Source organism: Mauremys mutica, chromosome 5 (genome assembly GCF_020497125.1).
Source record: "Mauremys mutica isolate MM-2020 ecotype Southern chromosome 5, ASM2049712v1, whole genome shotgun sequence".
Lineage (NCBI taxonomy): Eukaryota > Metazoa > Chordata > Testudines > Geoemydidae > Mauremys > Mauremys mutica.
In genome coordinates this window covers 109715950-109735261 of record NC_059076.1, presented here as the reverse complement: position 1 = coordinate 109735261, position 19312 = coordinate 109715950, and the positions used below count along the sequence as shown (strand labels likewise).

The 19312-nt window shown below is 41.0% G+C and overlaps 1 protein-coding gene across 3 annotated transcripts in view; it reads right to left on the bottom strand.

The window, feature by feature from the left end:
• The window catches only part of PPARGC1A (PPARG coactivator 1 alpha), a 78669-nt gene that overhangs the window by 29956 nt on the left and 29401 nt on the right, over positions 1-19312 (bottom strand). For 2 of the 3 annotated variants that reach the window (XM_045019418.1, XM_045019419.1), the window contains exons 3-6: positions 6825-7019; positions 5318-5440; positions 4242-4446; positions 27-72 (exon numbers count right to left, since the gene is read on the bottom strand). In XM_045019418.1, the coding sequence (XP_044875353.1) occupies positions 27-72; positions 4242-4446; positions 5318-5440; positions 6825-7019 (569 nt within the window). Of the gene's footprint in view, positions 1-26; positions 73-4241; positions 4447-5317; positions 5441-6763; positions 7020-19312 lie in introns of those variants that run through there. The other variant, XM_045019420.1, reaches the window with a different exon arrangement.

Sequence of the window (19312 nt, the reverse complement as noted above, 5' to 3'; positions counted from 1 at the left end):
AAACTTTTACATTTCTTAATACTTACTTTGGTGACTCAGGTGTCAAAGGAAGTGATAAACTTGTTGGTTTGGCTGAAGAAGGAAAAAAAGAAACTGATTATGAAATATTGTGAGACTCAGACATTTATATTAGTATATTGTTTATATCAGTGCAGGAATTCTACCTGAGTCCATTAGGGCTAAACTCAGTTTATCTGATGGCTAAATAAGAACGAGATCCATTCTGACCCCTTATTACTGGCACCTAAATTCCAACACTGATTTACATCAATTACTGAGTCTTTGAAGTATGGTATAAAGCCCAAATGTAAAGAACCTTTCAGAAAATAGAGCGGTACATGTTAACAATCAATGGAGAAATTTACAGAATATGCTGTGAAAATGTTATCTCTCTTAGATTTAATTTAAACTACAGTTCACCTTTTATTTGGAAATGAGAGCAGCAGAATAACTATAAAGCACCAGGATGTTATGAATAGTCAGTTGATTTTACTTCTACAGCATACAGTTCTATATACAAGGTTGAGAATAGGTTGTTTCTGTGAGGCTAAGACTGAATCAGCTATAATCCAAATTTTTGCAAGTTATTCTGCAAACTATGCTATACCACAGATATAGTCACAGATGGTTTACACTAAATAAGTGTACAACAAAGTTTTAGTTACAAAATACAACTCTTTCGTAGTTACCATTTGTTCAGATCTGTCTTTTTACAAAGCAAACCAAGGACTAAAATATTTTCAACCGATTAAGCATTCTTTAATTGCTAATAAAGTGATTAAAAATTAAAAACAGTACTACTTGCAAATTTTAGTTTGCAGGAGTTGGATTTATTTTTAAAGGCAGTAAATATATCAAAAACTGCTACTGGGGGGGGGGGTCTTTTCTGTAAATTAATTATTTAAGACAACATTTTCCTCTCTAGCACTCCTGCACTGCAGATCTCTTGTCCAGAGTGTGACTCTTGCATAATCTGCATTCATTCCAGGTATGGAATTCCCACTGACATCAAAGGATTTTACATGCAAATTAATTATTTCTGTAAACTCTAGAGTATTCCCAATGAGATCATTCATTTTTTAAAAGTCTACACCAATCCTCATGAGCCAGGCATTTTTTTCCTTTTATGAAAATTCAAAAAGGAAGATGAAGCACTTCTGTTCACCTTCCTCAGAAGCATCAGGAACTAGCCAGAGCCTGAGATAGGAAATTGCCCGAAACAGTCCCCTTGTCTGATCCAGTATGGCTACTACTATATACTAACTAGCAAGTTACCATGAGATGAATACGTGTTTTGTAGACATGTTAGCTAGGCACATACATATTTACTAGACAAATGTTTGTGTTCAATAAGGCTTGCCAAAGTCCCCAATGGCTAGCTACAGGTTTAAGTGGCTAAAAAGCATTGATATTTTCAACCATAGTGGCAAAGTTTGTGGAAGCACATCCATCCTATTAATGGAGTAAAATCTACATGGCGCTTTATAGATGACTGATCCTTCCAATGGAGAGTAAGTGCTTAATCACCCTTTGTGCTTTTGAAAAATCTCCCCCCGAGTTTCACAACAGCGAAGAGAAGTATAAAATAACATATTTTTTACAGACTGGAAAACTGAGGCACAATGACATGGAAATCTGGGACACAGCTGGGAACTGAACTCAGATGCTAGCTCTCAGACCTGTGATTTGATCCCTAGATTTAAGCAGATAGTGGCTAATTCTCAAACAGCTCTAAACTCACTATAAACCACTACGCCAGTTATTAGTTTTGTATGCTACTGAACTTGAATCTGAGTACAACAGCTATGAAGAAACACCGTCACACATAATTGTGAGGAAATATTTACTCAACATGATGCCAGTTTTCTTACTGGCTGTTTATTAGAGCTTCCAATTTCTATTCTATTTTAATGCCAATAAAAGTTAACATGAGCTTGCTTCCTCCTGTAGATTAAAAATGTTCAGTTTCAAAAGAACCCAGTTTCTCATGGGCAAATCTCATTGCAAAACCACAGACAAGCTCAGCCTCGATGGATTTGTGAACATTCATGTGGGTTCACAAAGAATTTGGGATAGTGACCCTAAAGGAAAATGCCATTTGTCTCATCCCGAGTGAGTTTTCCCAGTCAACATAAATGGCACTTGAAATAAAAGAGCAAGCTCATATTTATGGAAGGAGCAAAAAGGCATTATCCAGTTTTGATTAAATGTTTGAGCAAACTACTGCTGATTTGGGAATGTGGGTTGAATTTGCAAGGCTGATTTCAAGTGCATTTGTTGTTCAAGTTGAAGTTTCACACACCTCTTGTATTTATAGTATATATGTTCTTGGTTTTGAAAGATAAGTGATGAGACTTCCACAATTGAGTGCCTAAAATTACATTTCCAAGTTCACATTTAGGCACCTGAATAAAGATTTAGGAGTGTAACTTTGCCCAGTTTTGCCCATTTTTGTTTCAGGGCTTAATTTTGCTCTCAGCTGCACCTATGCAGGACCTCTGATATTAATCGCCATGCTCTGGTGTGCCAGAGCAGTATTTAATGAAAAATTACATTTTTGGGGGGCTGGAGACTAAGCTGCAGGAACTCAAGAAAATAATATTGACAATATTGTAATATTACTAAAGCCACAGCCAACAATCAAACTCTGTTTAAACTCCCGTAAGTACAGTTCTTTGTGGGGTCTTTTCTATTATTTATTTATTATGTGTATTACTGTAGTGCCTAGGAGCCCCTCACATGGACTAGGACCCAACTGTGCCAGGTGCTGTACAAATGCAGTCCCTGCTCCAAAGAGCTTGCAATGTAAGTAAAAGACAAGAGACACATACAGACACACTGGGGAGTATTAATCCTCCTGTTCACCTTTAGCCCAAACCCAACTTGTCTTGCATCTGTACACTGAGTTTATCAAGTTGTTTCAGCACAGTTTCAGCAGAAAGACCCATATCATCCCTGAACAATCCAGTCTGGTTTTGCTCTGAAGCAGTCTGCTAAAACCTGCAGAAAGGAGTGTCACTTGCCATTAAGCAGCCTCTTGTTTACATGAATTTGAACCGAAATGGGTAATACCACACGACCAAGGTCAGAATCTACAGCTGGGAGAAGATTAAAATGCGGGGGGAGAGAAGATTTAAACATAGCTGTATTAATCAGGGGTCAAAATGAGGTTTGAGAGGAGGGATGGGGTAACAGGCAGGGAAATGGGGGCAAACAAAACAAAAATAAGATGCGTATGTTTAGAACTGACACTTTAAAATATTTCTATTCCTGCTCTAACAAATCAGAGTAGCAACCTTCGGGTCAAATTCTGATTTCAGCTACAGCAGGGTAAATGCCACTCACTTCAAGGAAGTTATTCTGGATTTGCACCTATGTAACTGAGATCAGAACCTTGCTCTCTTGGAAGCACCACCAGTACATAAGTATGTGTATTTTAAAATAACAGTAACTTTAAATAAGCTCCCTTTGGGCCCATAAGCTTATAGAGTTTTTCTTTATCCTAGCTGAGGGGAGGAGGGAGGGAGAAGAGAATAGAAAATGTCTGCCAGGGGAGCGTCTTTAAGTTCTTGCATCTCTGCCACAGAAGCTACTTACAGCACCAGCCAAGCTCTTTGTACATGGGAGGATGCTAAAAGTCAACACAGATGTTTCGTTTTGGCCATAAAGAAATTTAAGAAAAAGAGAGAGAAAGAAGGGTCAGGCTGGTTTCTAAACCTTCAACTATTTACAAAATAAAAATACAAACTGGCATTCTCAGTGTAATAGGAATGACACATTTACTGCCTATTCAGTAGCTGCAAGAGCACTATTTATTGTCTCTTAAGGCACATGTGGCAAGTTAACAATGCCTTCATTTTTACACTGGCAAAAAGAAAGAAGCGCATTAATGAACTGGCTTGCCCAGCTTCTTCAGATGTATAAGTACTTTTTAGTGATACAGAACTCTATGATTAAACCTCTGCGGACGGTTCAGTGTCTGTTAATTGTTTGTAAATTGGTTAAAATTTTCAGGTTCCTTTTCTAAGGGGATTGTGATTTAAATTGTCTATATTAAAAAGGCTACGTTTAACTAGACTGTTAATTCCCTCTATGCTGAACAGCTTCTGAATTTACAGCACACAGATACCAACGCAAAGAACAGAGGAAGTACTGGGTTTTAGTGTTTTCACTGTCATTGCATTTCAGCTTCCTGCCATTAACGCCGTTGCCAAAATTACATTCTTGGGTCCCAAGCCTACCTTGCAAATGATGTGCCTGAGACTGCAGATGGGGCTTCTTTTTGGAGATGCATTTGTCTTTGCTGCTGTTCCTGGTCTCTGTTGGTTTGGTCTGAGGAGGGTCATCATTTGTAGTCAGATACTTGAGAAGCTCGGAGCAGGGACGTCTTTGTGGCTTTTGCTGTTGACAAATGCTCTTCGGTTTATTGCTCCATGAATTCTCGGTCTTAAAAACAAGGCATAATAAAAAAAAAAGCTAAAATTAGTGAACTGAACCTTATCAGAATGGATATAGGTTTTCTGAAGAGATGAGATTTTCAATGAAGTGTTCAGTCTAAGTGTACTAGATCTATGAGCTGTGAATAATTGTTTGCAGAACAAGGAAAGAAAATTACATTTAAAATTCCTAAATGACATTTATGCAGCTTTTTATTTCATTTCTCCTACGTTTCAATGTTCCTTCTCAGCAACATGTAACTAACAAGACCCTACAGCACCTTTACTGTGAACAAAAAAATAAACTGGTTTAAACCTTAATTTGCTCCTGATTTGCTTGAGCCCAGTATTCACAACTCTCTTAAGTACCCCTAAATGCTCCGTTTCCAGTTACAGTGAATGGCAAGACAAACATTGTTTAATACAGCCTGCTAACAGAATTATGTCATTGCCAGTATTCTACCCAATTAATGGCTGAGACAGACCTTTTGCCGAGATTCCAGTACAATCTTTCTTAGGTTAGACAGCTGGTAAAATGGCAGTACTGCATCTTGGAGTCATTCATAAACAACATCAGCCCATCAGCAAATTTTATTGCACCCCCTACTATTCTGTATATCAATAAAGTGGGCAAAGAGTGACAGACGGTGGGACTACCTCTTAATGCCAAGAGAGAAGGCATAAATGAACTATTCACAGCATAAAGGAGCTTGAGTGATTTTTTTTGGAACCAAATCTATAATCTGTTCACATTTTCTGAAGCAGTTGCAGGATGCTGGGCAGATTAATACTGTACATATAGATCTACTGCTTACTCAGTTGCTGAAAGCATAAAAGTCTTAGTTACTTTTTTTGCCTTATTACAAAGATTAAGTTTGTACCTTAACAACCACAGGGCTTGTTCTGATCCTGTGATTAGTGTTTGCATGGTTTTGTGTGCTGAGACCACTGCATTCATTGTAATTTAGCTGAATGTTGGCTGGAGCCAGCAAGAGCTTCTTAAGCTACAAACACATGAGGGAAGAAGAAGGAGGGTGGGTTGGGGAGAGAAAAGTTATGCATCTGTAAGGATTAAAATAATTTATCTTATTTTGCACAGTTACTTAAAATTAGTTACATCAGTCTCTTCAAGCAGCGTATATTAACACAGAACAAAGTCCTCTATAATCCACAGGACAAAAAAGGGTTGATTTTTCTCTGATGCTTGCTGGCGTGTTTCCTTTTCCTGTACTACAGTATACTGCAGTGCAGGAAGAAATTACGACTGCCTTGGTTTTCTGCAAGGCAAGGCAAAAGAGAATCTCCTCAGTGATCCATGCCAACAGTAGAACATTTATGTTCTATCCAGAAGAAAAGTCACCTTAACAGACATGTGAAATATTAAAATTAAGGTCCCGATCCTGCTCCTATAGCAGTCAATAATAAAATGACTTCAACAAAAGCAAGATCAGGAGTCAGGACTCAAAATTGCTTTTGTAAAGCAAAAGTAATGGGTTTGCACTACAAGTCCATTGACATTGGGTTCATAAGGATATGTCCACATGAAGCAGACCCATGATTGCTTTAATCTAGTTAGTATGGCTAAAAATAGCAATGAAGTCATGGCAGCATGGGCTTCATCTCAGGCTGTACAAGGGCACCGGGGGTCCTAGAAACATACTTGCACTGCTTGCTCACACTGAAGCCCAAGCTGATGCAACTTCACTGCTATTATTAGCCATGCTAGCAAAATAGCTAGCATGGCTATGCCAACCTGTGCTGCAGTCACACCTCCAAATGCAGCGCAGATGTATCCTTAGAGTGAGATATATTAAAAATTAACTATCTGTGAGGTTATGCAACTTGCACAACAGCAGGATGCATGGGAAGCGGATGTGATGCTACTGTTTGCAGAAGGGAAGAAAGCTAAAGACAGAGAATCTTCCTTTGACACCCCACCCCTATTAGCACTATGTTGGTGCTTACTAGTCAAGTCATTGTTAAAGGCATGTCAGCTAGTGTCAAATCCAGCCAGCATTAACAGGGATCTCTTTACACATTATCAGAAGTGAAGTCTATACATACAAACAGAGCCCCAAGAAAGGAAATGTGAATTAAAAACATTACTGTTACTCATGTGAATGCAATAATAACCAAAAGTGTCAGTCTCTAAAACAAGAATCTCAAATTAAAACTTCTCTCTTCAACACATTTTTTCAATAGAAGTTCTTAATATTTATCCTGGGATTTGCCCCCCTGCCCCCTCTGCAAGTTTTAGTATTTGACTTGATTTTCCTTTGGTTTCAGTCTAAATGAAAAGTCCAAACCTTACTGTGACTACATCATACCCATGCAGCGGGTAGCCAGAGGCACATCCAATTCCTGTTAAACAGTAGGAAGGGTTCTTACTAGAGACGGCTCTTCTGCCTCCTGAGTCGGAGGGGTGCCGTCGGGCATTGGTGAAGGGCTAGCATCATTTTCATTGGTCACATCTCCATCTGTCAGTGCATCAAATGAAGGCAATCCATCCTCATCCACAGGGATACTGTCCAGTGTCTCAGTGAGAACTGCTAGCAAGTTTGCTTCATTCTCTTCATCTATCTTCTGTATGACAAAAAAAGAGACAGAGAGAGACAGACAGATGTAAGAGAGACAGGAGAAATAAAATGGTGAATCGCTATATGAAAAGTAAAAACTTTGTCTAAAACTTGTCTTTGCAATAGCAACCTGCAATTGAGTCTCATAAAATGTAATTTTTGGCAATGAAATTATCCATTTCCGCATTTGGCGGGAGAAATCTCTTTGCAATTGCAGTGTATTATTCCAATTTACTTTCTTCCTGAGATGATTTTTTTTAATCCAATGTTAACAACTATGGTTAAATTATCATGCACAAATTGTATTACAGAATGCACCTAAGCTACTGACATCTAATGAAGCTAGCACTGCCCAGGCTGTCTCTTTCTTTCTCTCTGTCTAGCACTGAACTCCAGTTAATTGACCTGACAAAATTACAAGAGTCACAGAATAAGACAGCTAATCAGAACACCAAAATGCATTAGTTGAGAAATTAGGCAAGTCTTGATCATGTATGCAATCTTGTGTCACCCCTCACCTCCTTCTAAAAATTCTTGCTCCAAAAACAAATACACACGTTTCTGTTCTCAGTCAGCGCTCACATTATTGATAGACTCTTTGGGTTCTTTTAAAATAAATGTATTATGCACGTTGCCTTTGAAGTTGTACTTCCCAGTTATGTAGTTAGAGTGCTCAATGAAACTATTGTATACATTTATGTAATTCAGTCTGCAATTATAAAAAGTAGATTAATTCCTCATCAGATGTGGAGGTAATGTGAATTTATATTAGATATCTTATTTCCGTAACAGGACTTGTTTGTGTCAAATCAAATAAATTTAAATTCCTTATATTTTAATGCAATACATTCTCAATTATCTATCTATCAATCAATCCAATAGTGTATTTGGAAAACAAGGTTTCCCAGAAAATAAAAACGTTATATATTAATTTTAGGGAGATTTGTCATATCAATTATTTATTATTTGGACTCTGATCTCACTCCCATTAAAGTCAATGAAAAGACGCCCATTGAATTCAGAGGCCTAATCCAAATCTCATTGAAGCCAATGGTAGTCTATCCATTGACATTAATGGAAATTGGGCCAGCCCCCAACACACACCTTGTCAGAGAAATTTGAGTAAACATTTTTTAAAGTTCTCACAGTTTAGAAGATCAAGGAATGGACAAAGATTGCAAGATAAAATACCAACGAGACCTTAAAAATATGTTTCTCTGTAGAGACTGTAAATTGAATAATCTAACAACAAAATATTGTCATCCCTCAGCCAACTACTAGCAAACACTGGGGTCTTGCCAGTTAAGTGTTGGAAGAGAAATCAGTGATGTGGAGTCTAGGTATTTTCTTAGTGTAACTTTTCTATTCACACTAAATGCACCAATCTTTGAACAGAGGTGGTCAAATAGCACTGAGGCAATTCCCTCTTTCAGGAAGCTCAGAGAAAATACTGATGCCGTTTTGAGAGAGCAGATCTGACCTAAGACTCTACTCTAGTTAGAAAAATTAAAGCAGTGAGAAAACTCTCTTATTGCTTGCAACTGCTCCTCAAAAAGAAACGATATCACGAAACTAACAAGACAAGTGTTTATTCAAAGACTGAACAATGCTCCCACTCTGAGAAAAAGAACTTGCAAATCTACATTTAACAGTGCCATCTAGTGATTCCCAGCATAACAACATAAATGACCACATCTTAAGCAAAACAGCAGAATCATGGGAAGAACTATAAGCATAATTCACCAGTTTATCACAGTTGTGTTTTGAGGTGAAGGGGGTGAGGAGAAGAGATGGAAGCCAATTTTTTAAAGAGAATCTTCCTCTAACTTGGGTTGTCTCAGTTGCATTGTTGAAATAAACAAGCAAAATTAAAGTCCAAATGCTGGTATATAAGGCAGCCTTTTTCCATAACAACTCTATACAACCTAATAGACTAATACCCTTTTAATTGAATATTTAAATCTATGAATAGAAATTTATAGCAGACATTCTGTAGGAGGCAGACTACATTTTAAAGTCCGAAAAGAAGGTGTAAAAGCCACTCCTAAGCACATTGCCCCAAGGGGCCCCAGAGGCATTCTGCCCAGTTGACCACTAGCTCTGCAAGGAGAATGCCTGGACATTTTGCTGGTATGGTGCACCTTCACCCACTTCCCACCTCCCCTCTGTGCACAACAACCTACCAAACCCACAGCAGAGCCCTAAGTGTTACTATTTCTGACCTGGAATGCCTCCTTCAATAATATAATGCTTGGAGAAACCCTGATATTTGCTGTTAGCTGCTTTGCGTTTGTGCTTTAAACAGACATTCAAGTGCACTGACATTCAAGAACAGAAAGTTGAGTGGACACTGCTCCTCATCATAGCAATTTCAATTAGTTTTGTACAAGTTTCAACAATCAAACACCCTAGAGAAAGCAAAGGATGTGACAAAGAGGACTCTGTTAAACAATTAATGTCACTTTCCATTATTGCTTCAGTCCCAATTTACAGAGCAAATAAATCAAAGTCACCACAGATGAAGCACACTAGCTGGCTAACACATGTCTGTTCACAAACGACATGGCAGCAGGAACACATTAGTCAGTAAAATGACATTGCAAGATAACCTTTAAAAGCTTTAACTGTGCTATTGTTCCTAATTGTCCTAAATTAGTGTTTATATAGGAATATATTTATTAGATACAGCAGGAACTGGGCTGTGGGGGAATTGGGGAGAGTGAGATGGTATAGCAGATGAACGGCTGAGTAATAATCACTAAAGTGGCAACTCTGGTTCACTATCACAGCCTGAGTCTTAGTGTTGACAGCAGTAGGGAGAAGCTATGCAACAGCTAAATGCAGTAAATTCCACCATTTTAGTGTTGCCACTTATGAGGGTCATTTTCCATACGGGCATCCAGCCTTCTAATCTCACAGAGCCTGAACCTGTGAGCTGCTCAGTATTGTCTGCAAGGCACTGAGCGCCCCTAGCTCCCATTGAGGTCAGTGGGAACTGAGGATGTTCAGCACATCACAGGAGGCACTCAGCAGATCAGTGAATTGTGCCCATAAATTCCAAACACGGTGACACTAAATTTGTACTGGCTTCCATCTAAATAAGAAACAGATAACTGCCAAGAATTACCTGAATGGACGTCTGCATGGAAGACGGAGTGGGAGGATTTACAAATACATGCAAATAGGGACTTTGTGAAAACACATTGGAATGACTGGATCCTGCTGATTACTGTGACTTTTTAAATGCATTTGCTACCAGGACAGTTATGTGCTGCTTTCCCACTTTGTCACACATGCTTGATGTTTTGCTAAAAGATCATTTGATAAAAACAGATTAGGACCAGAACATGTCTGGCCCCTAGAGGTGTGCATCACAATGGGGGAGCCAAGAAGCATGGAGTCTTCTCCAACTTACACCGCCTGTGTAACAGCCACTCACAGCGGCAGTCCTTCCACATCTCTGAGGTTAAGGACTGTCCTTGGTTAATGGCTTCCCATGGAAAGAGGCACATTGGGAGCAGAGTTTTTTAGCCACAAAGATATGTACCTGCTGCACCCCATAGCTACATTATGACAATTTACACCAGTTGAATCCGGGACTGTCTGCCGGGGCATTGCAACTCCCCACTGCTCCCAACTCATGGCTGTGGATTAATGTCACAATTAAGCCCTTAATCTTCCAATATGACTCTAGGTGGGCAAAAATCAAGCCCCTTCTCATCATTCAAATGATCAGTCTGAAGAAAACTTTGGGGCACCGTCATCATTCATTAGCTGATTTTAGTTTCTGAGGTCGAAGCATTTTGATGTGTATGAATGAGAAGTGCTACGGAAGAGGTAGGTATGATTATTATTGACTACAATAAGATCAAGCCTCACATACTATGATAGAAAAAGAACCAAAGGATAATGTGATGGAGTTACTATTAGCACTGGGAAAAAAATCTTTAAAATGATGGGCTAGATCCTCATGTTGTATAAATCTGCATAGTGTTACCAACTACAACAGAGCGATACAGATTTACACTAGCTGGGACTCTGGCCCCCTGTGTATTTAGGGACTTGTGATGTGGGGATGGTGGCGATGGCAGCTGTTTTTAAATTTAGTCTGATGATATCACTGCTGATGACATCCATGGAGACTAGGATCCTCTTTTCAGGAAGAAGAAAGTGCAACCACACCACACCACCTATGTATCTCTCCTGGAGGAGCCATCTCCAGGAATAAAGGGGGAGCTCAGACTCCTGTCTCACTGAGTCTGTGGTCTCTATAATGAGACTGCCAACAAGTAACAAATGTGTCATAGAAAAAACTCCTAATCACCGGGACAGCCAGCTCCACCAGCCTGGCAGAATAAAGTCGGGGGAAACTAGCGGCAGGGAAATATAAGATAACTATTTGTGTGGGTAAAGAAGGCTGGTAAGGATAGTTTGCATCTGGTAGCAGCAAACCTAGAGCCACTGGGAACTGTCATTTCAACACATCAACTCATTTCTTACAGCTGTTTGGTGGCCTGAGAGATTAGGAGTACAGTAGCACTATTACTAAATAATAATATAATAATTAATTTTTTTTTCTATAGCATCTGCCCGCTGAGAATCTCACGGTGCTCTACACATGTCAAACACACAACTGACCTCAGAGCACATTAATGACTTTCAATGGGATTTAGGCACCTAAGAGGCGTTTTTGGAAAATTTACCCTTAATCTTCACAACTGTACAAGCCAAGCAGCAAATCTGGGGGGGAAGGGGACCACACATGTGACCCTGCATGCCCGTCCCATGCATCACCTCTGCTCAGAGGTGTGTAGGGGATATCTAGTACTCATTTAGAGTACTTCTGCTTTGCCAACAAAAAGTGAGCAGGTCAGCTATTCAGTGCATCATGTTCTCCGCCTTTGTCTTTTAAACTGTACACTCCTCAGGACAAGGGCCATTTTCATTTCTTCTCTAACGGCGTTGAACAGAGAGGCAGTATTTAGCAAATCAACAGTAATAGTACTAAATAAATAAATAAATATTCATACAGCCAGCACGTTATCTGCAACCTCCCAAATAATCCCTGCATCCATTTTTAGTATCTTCTCCCAACCTCTCTTCTTTCTGATAGGAAGATATAGTGCATTATAGCACTTTACTGCTGGCCACAAGAAATAGTAATGCACTATGCACAACTGAAGAGAAAGTAACATATTTTCAAAGGGATCTTTACTCAGGCTCTTAAATTGTGCCTGTAATTTTTCAGAGCCAAGTTGTATGCAAAAAACCCGTGATCTGTGCACATGCCAATCAGGTAGTCAAGTATTAGCTGTACATACAGATATTCATTCTGTACTATCTGGAGTTCACCAGAGAAATGCTTAAACTAGTAATGAACCTGACTTGTAAAAGCATTACGAAATCTCTCCTATTTAGGCAACAGATGTCAGCTGAAAACCACAGGTACAGGCTATATCAGATAGAATCTTTCCTCACTTCCCCTTAATCTGAAACTTCTTTCCAGGTGTAAAGTTCAGCTTTTATACTATACACAAATATGGCATTTTAAACAAGTCCTCTAAATATTCTTCTACAAAAAGACACGTTTTATTACTTCTAATGAGTTGTTGCAGTTCAGAAGTTTCCATTACAGACTGACAATTAAGTTTCTAACAAACTGAGGAGCTACTAATTGACTTATCCATCTCACAAACTCAGGATCCCAGCTAGCAACCTGTGACACATTTTACATCTTTTGACCAAAAATCATTCACATTTTGCAAGCCACTTAATGATTAGATTTCATTTGTATAAACTGAATATCTTTCCTCTACCTGACAGTAAGCTTCGATTTCTGAGCAACAAAAAACCAAACAACAAAACAGAAGACACAACAAACCTACAACAAAAACACAGAGAACAAGCTATAATTCTGCTGACTGTGTTAACAGGACCAATGATAAGATATTGTTATGCTAGAGCCAATGCAGTGGCTGTGGACCCAATATCAAAAATTTATGGTAATTGAAACCACAGAATCTTTGGAAATGCAGTCAATTTGACTCAGTATCAAAAGGTCACTCTATTCAATTTATACTCGATGCTGAGCACAATATTGAGAAAACACCTGAAAGCAAATGATCTTATCAGCAGTTCAGGCTTCAACATTTACTGACTACATAAGGTAATTTGCTGATTACTAAATAAATGCATTACCTATGTTTTGTACTGGTCTGGGCTCACCAGAGGGATGTTTAAACTTGTAAAGAACTTGACACTATAAAAGCATTACCAGATATCTTATCATTAACATATTAACTGCATTTCACAGTGTTGAGAACCTAGCGGAACTATCTCCTGCTCTGCGGAGACAAGAAATACAACACGCAAGAGCTACATTATGACCTCTCATGGCAAAAGGTCTGTGAAGTCCATGGCCAGAAATGTGGAATTGCAATCCAAGCGGAAACTAGGAATGTCCGCAGCATCTCCCCTTGTGGTGCATGAGAGCCCTGCCATTCAAATGCAAGGCTCTGCCCACCTCTCCTTGGCAGAGAGAGAATGGAAGACAATGGCAGGGGCTCATGGAAGGAGATAAATCTAATCAGGAGTGGTAGAGGAAAGGGGAGAGGGACAGGATGGAAGTTTTCCTTATTTCGGAGGAGGGGCTGGCAGCCTGTATTAATGTGAGTGAGTGTAGCATGCAGCATAGTGAATCTGTGAATGAAGGAAGTGGGGTCTGGGTCAGCATGGGGTGTTGATGAAGGAGGGAGCTGAGCAAGGGGGTACCACAGCTGAGAGAATTTGGGAACGCCGATGAAGGTGGTGAAACTAGGAGAATAGCCAGGCCTGTGAGAAGTATCTAAAACTGCAAGAGGCAAAAGGGTAGTTCACGCTAATGGAGAGTATCTGAAGTTACCCAGGCCAACATCCATGCTTACAGCTTAGCAACTTTCTCTGTGGAGGCATGTGGTGCCTACCATGCATGCTTCCTTCCCCACAGCATCATGGCTCCCCCCACCCACAGCCAGTAATTCATAAGAGTGACATGGTCCTGAATGCCTAACAATGTTCCAGGTGCTTCAAAGCCATAGGCCCTGACCCAAGGATCTTAAATTGAAAAAAAGGGGGAAGCAAAGAGGAAGGATAAAGACAGTAATAAGATCGAAGAGGTGTATGGGACTCTTCCCCCTTACTCGTTTACTGCTGAAAGTGCCAACAACATTTCAGCCCAAATACTCCAACACTGTCTGTTTTTTCACATTTCTTTATTTATTTGAAGTGTGGTGCACGCCTATCCTAAACTCTGTGTGCAGTTGCAAGGAATTTTTAAATGCTCACCCACAACACATGCTTTGCTCCATATATCTGCCTGTTAGGCAGTATGTTAAGGGGAAAAGAACACCACTTCACTCTATTTTACATTGATTATTTCACATATTTAATCTATGCCAATCCTTCTTCTTGTTGGTAATGCCAGACGTCTCCATAAAAATGTGCTATTGTGGCATTATATACCCTTCTTCTGCAACATAATCATCTCATTATTGTCATGTCACATTTGCTATATTCACAATAATTAAGGCTATGTCAGGACTTCCATCAAAACCCCCATCTCTTCCTGGAGATTTACGACTCTATATAAAAATAAATTCCTTTCGGGGTGAAATTACACACAGTACACAGGTTCCCAGATGAGGAAGAAGTTTTATTTTTTTTTAATTTTGGTTCAAATATGTGGAGCCTTTTTTTGTTGTCAGAGGCATTTAAAAATGGTTTCTAATGCCTTTTAGCTTCTTTGTAAAGATCAAAATATGAGAGACACTTTGATTTGATGCCTTTTGTTTAAAAAAACAATTTATTTTGACCAAGAAATTAGAATTTTTAAAGTGTCTTATTTATTAACTACTTTTTAGAATGCTTTAACTGGTCAGTGGGTTCAGCTTCATCAAATTTATGCAAACGGGTCTATTGAACAGGTATTTCAAACAGACAGATTTTAGTCCTGCTCACACAGGAATAGATATATCTAGGTTTCTCTTAAACCTGTAGCGTGAATGGATAAGCATATTGTTAAAACAACTGGGCTTCCCATAAACTTTTTATTGTGATCCAGTTGGATGGATAGCAACACACCACACATTTTCTATATTCGTGGGCTGGCTTTAAGTGACTTGATGCAGACACAACAGAAAATGCTTTCATAAGACTAAACCCAAAAATGACCAAGGGAAACACATCATAGGCAGTGGGACAAATTCTGTCCTTAGATATGTGTGCACAATTCTTGTGAAGTTAAACAGGCTTGTCACTAACGGGTGCTGCATTCAGGTATGAAGAGGGAATTTGCCCAGCAAGTCTTTTGATACCTAGTCACAATGGTGTATTTCCTTTACAAATCTCTTCAGGGGCTTTGGTTGGGCCTACAGTTTCCTCTATTTGTACCTGCCTTATGGCATCATCACTTGAATGAAACCAAAAAAGATCATACAATGAAGCTCTAATTCAGAATGTGAGGACACTAATAGTAAAAGTAATACTGTCAGGTGCAAGTACTAATGTAGCACAAAGCACAAATGCATTTTACCATTTTCAGCTCATTTTATATAGTTGTATTAAATCAAAATATAAACATTACACAATATTTAAATGACCTCCTTCACTGCAAAAAGCGGCAACAGAATGGTGCAGTCAGCCAACATCATCTCTCTAAAGAGAGGTGTCAGAATGTTCAACCAGTCAAGCAATCGGATTGGCTTAGCTGTCTCAGCCACCTCATAATACCCTTAACTATATATTTCCTTGATTTGTCACCATGTGCCATGACTTTAATGTTCTTTTAATGCAGTTGTGTGTGTGTGTGAATAGAATCATAAACTGGAGGTAGGAGATTTTAAATAGCAAACTACACAGAACAATCACAGCAAGGGGTCTCTGTTACAGGGGTTTGTCTGGAGTAAGTCTGCTGGTTTCTGATTTCAAGTTACACTGAAGCTCATTAGTCATTATAGACACTGTTGATTAAATGTGGTTCAGTATAACAGGTAAAATGCTTTGCTAGTTTGCTCCCACCAGTCTGGCAGAGACAGAGCTATTTAGTGTTAATGCTGCCGTGCATGTTATGAATCACACAGGGGCTGCATTCCTTGCATTCAAAGTTTACATTTCTTAATCAAAATTAAATATACTGCTCATTCTCTGATAGCCTTTTAAAGCTATGCTCCTGGCCACCACCACTCACTATGAAAGACATAACAGAGATTATATTTGCCTGTTTCTTAGATCTGAGAGATGCCGATGCTTTATCAAGCCACTATATCATGAGAGATGGTGAAAAAGAAGTGCAAAATTCTTCTATTTGCCTCTTTAAAAACAAAGATTGCAACCTCTAAGGGCTTGCATTAAAATATTGTACTGTATAACTTTAGATTTTAAGTTCCTCAAGGAAGGAGCCGTCTTTTTGTTACATATTTGTGTGGTGCCTAACACAATGGGATATTGATCTATGATTGGGGTCCACAGGTGCAACCATAATACAAATATATGTATACATATATATAAATAATAGTACCATAGGCTTTTATTTAATTTTTTCTACACGTAACCAAAAGAAATAGAATTAGGGATCAGATTCTCAGTTGGTGTAAATCAATTACTTTCCATTGGCTTTAACGGAGCTTCACCGATTTACACCAGCTGGGGATCTGACCCTATATTCTGTGACAGACCCAGACCAGTGTGGTACAGGAGTCTGGTAGAGGGAAAATATACTGGTCACTGGATGAGTAGTTTTCTGTTCCCTGAGTGACCAGAGCAGGGGCTGCACTAGAGTAATCAGGAACCTGCTAGAACCAATTAAGGCAGACAGGCTGATTAGAACACCTGCAGCCAATCAAGGCAGGCTAATCAGGGCACCTGGGTTTAAAAAGGAGCTCACTCCAGTCAGGGGGGAGGGAGCCAGAGGAGAGGAAGTGCGTGTGAGGAGCTGGGAGCAAGAGGCGCAAGGAGCTGAGAGTGAGAGGGTGTGCTGCTGGAGGACTGAGGAGTACAAGCGTTATCAGACACCAGGAGGAAAGTCCTGTGGTGAGGATAAAGAAGGTGTTTGGAGGAGGCCATGGGGAAGTAGCCCAGGGAGTTGTAGCTGTCATACAGCTGTTACAGGAGGCACTATAGACAGCTAAAATCCACAGGGCCCTGGGCTGGAACCCGGAGTAGAGGGAGGGCCCAGGTTTCCCCCAAATCTCCCAACTCCTGATCAGACACAGGAGAAGTTGACCCAGACTGTGGGGAAGATCACTCAGGTGAGCAAATCTGCCAAATAAGCGCAGGACCCACCAAGGTAGAGGAGGAACTTTGTCACAACTGGTGTTAGCAGTGGGATTTGGTGTGCGCAGCGCGGCAGAAGGAGGAGGGTGATTTAAAAAAAAAAGGGGGGGGTTCACCACAATGGATGACTTAGTGCAGGCATTGATACAAGCTACGGCGGCCCAGCAGGAGGCTACCTGTGTCCAGGCAGCCGCCCAACAGGAGGCAGTGTGGCTGCAGCAAGAGACTAATCGCCTGCTGATGGACCAGGCTTCTCAAGACCGAGCTATGTTGCGGGAACTGGTAAACCAGGTAAAGACCCTTACAGAGCTGAACCGCTGCCATGATGGGACGCAGATCATACGGGCCAGCCATTGGGTGTAGAAAATGATGCGGGAGGATGATGTAGAGGCATACCTTCTGGCCTTTGAGACGACAGCCCTACGGGAGGCCTGGCCTCGAGATCAGTGGTCTGGCATCCTTGCCCCATTACTGTGTGGGGAGGCCCAGAAGGCCTACTATGATCTGCCTGAAGAGGCTGTAGCAGACTACCCCCAACTGAAAGCAGAGATCCTGGCCAGATCTGGGGTAACAACTGCAGTGCGGGTCCAGTGGTATCACGAGTGGAAGTACCAGGAAAACAAAACCCCGCGGTCCCATTGTATGACCTCATCCATCTCGCATGAAAGTGGTTGCGAACGGAATCCCGGGGTCCGGAAGAGATACTAGAGGTTCTGGTTATCGACCGATACATGAGGGGGCTACCGCCAGACCTTCGTGCTTGGGTAAGCCAGAACGAACCCTCCACCTATGATGAGGTTGTCACACTGGTAGAGAGGCAAAGGACAGCGAGGGAGCTGACCCGACCAGTTAAGGAAGAGGCACCCAGGGTTAAACTAGCAGCACCAAGCCCTAGAGCTCGGGTGACTGGGCAAGCAGGAGATCATAGGTGGAAAAAGAGAGGGACTGAAGGCCCACCAGAAGCCACAAAGAGTCGGAGCATTGAGGGAGAAGAGGATCGTGATGTTAGACTGCCCAAACCAAGAGACCGGGGAATGCCTAAGGCCCCATACAGATGTTATGCCTGCGGGGAGTGGGGACATATAGCTGCACAGTGTCCCAATGCTGAGGAGCTGATGCAGTGTAACCTGGGGAACTGGGCGGACCCATGCTTCCTAATCCACCTTGTGGGGGTCTCACTAACCCCACATATGTACACCAGACCAGTAAAGCTAAATGGGGTAGAGACCACAGCACTGGTTGATTCGGGGAGTGCTACCACGCTTGTCTCGGGGAAGCTCATGAAGTGTAGTCAGCTGCTGCGGGCTAAGCATACGGGAAGGGGATAACATGTGTCCATTACCCCACTATCCCAGTAAAAACTGAGATTCAGGGGAACACTACTGAGGTAGCAGCAGGTGTAGACCCTAAAGTCCTATACCCGGTGCTCATAGGGAGGGACTTCCCAGGGTTTGGAGACTTACTCCCAGTAGGAGGATTGGAGAAAGAGGGGAACCCTGAAGTTAGTGAGGCATCCACAGTAGACTGTCAACCCCCAGTCTTCTCTGAAATATCCCCAGATTTATTTTCCATTCCCAGACAGGGTAGAAAGTCGAAAAGGGAAAGGAGGGCAGCTAAGGCCTTGGGAACCCGAATACTGACCCAAAGCCAGAGGGTCGCTCTCGTAGGTAGGCGGACCCGAGCAGCTGAAAAGGAGGCCACCCAGGAGGGAGAAGCACCCGAGTCTGACCCCCACCCTAACGCTTCTGAACCAGTAGAGGTAACAGAGACTGGGCCCCTAGATCTTGGGCAGATTAGCCCCGGAAGAGGAAATTTTGGACGGGACCAGGTTGAAGACCCAAGGTACGACAACATTAGAAAGGAGGTGACTGAAATAGATGGGGTCCCTGTGGAAGGGAAAACCCAGGGACCAGGACCCTACTTCATAATGAAGAAGAATCTCTTATACCGGGTTGCACCAGTACAGGGACAGAAGGTACAGCAGATCCTAGT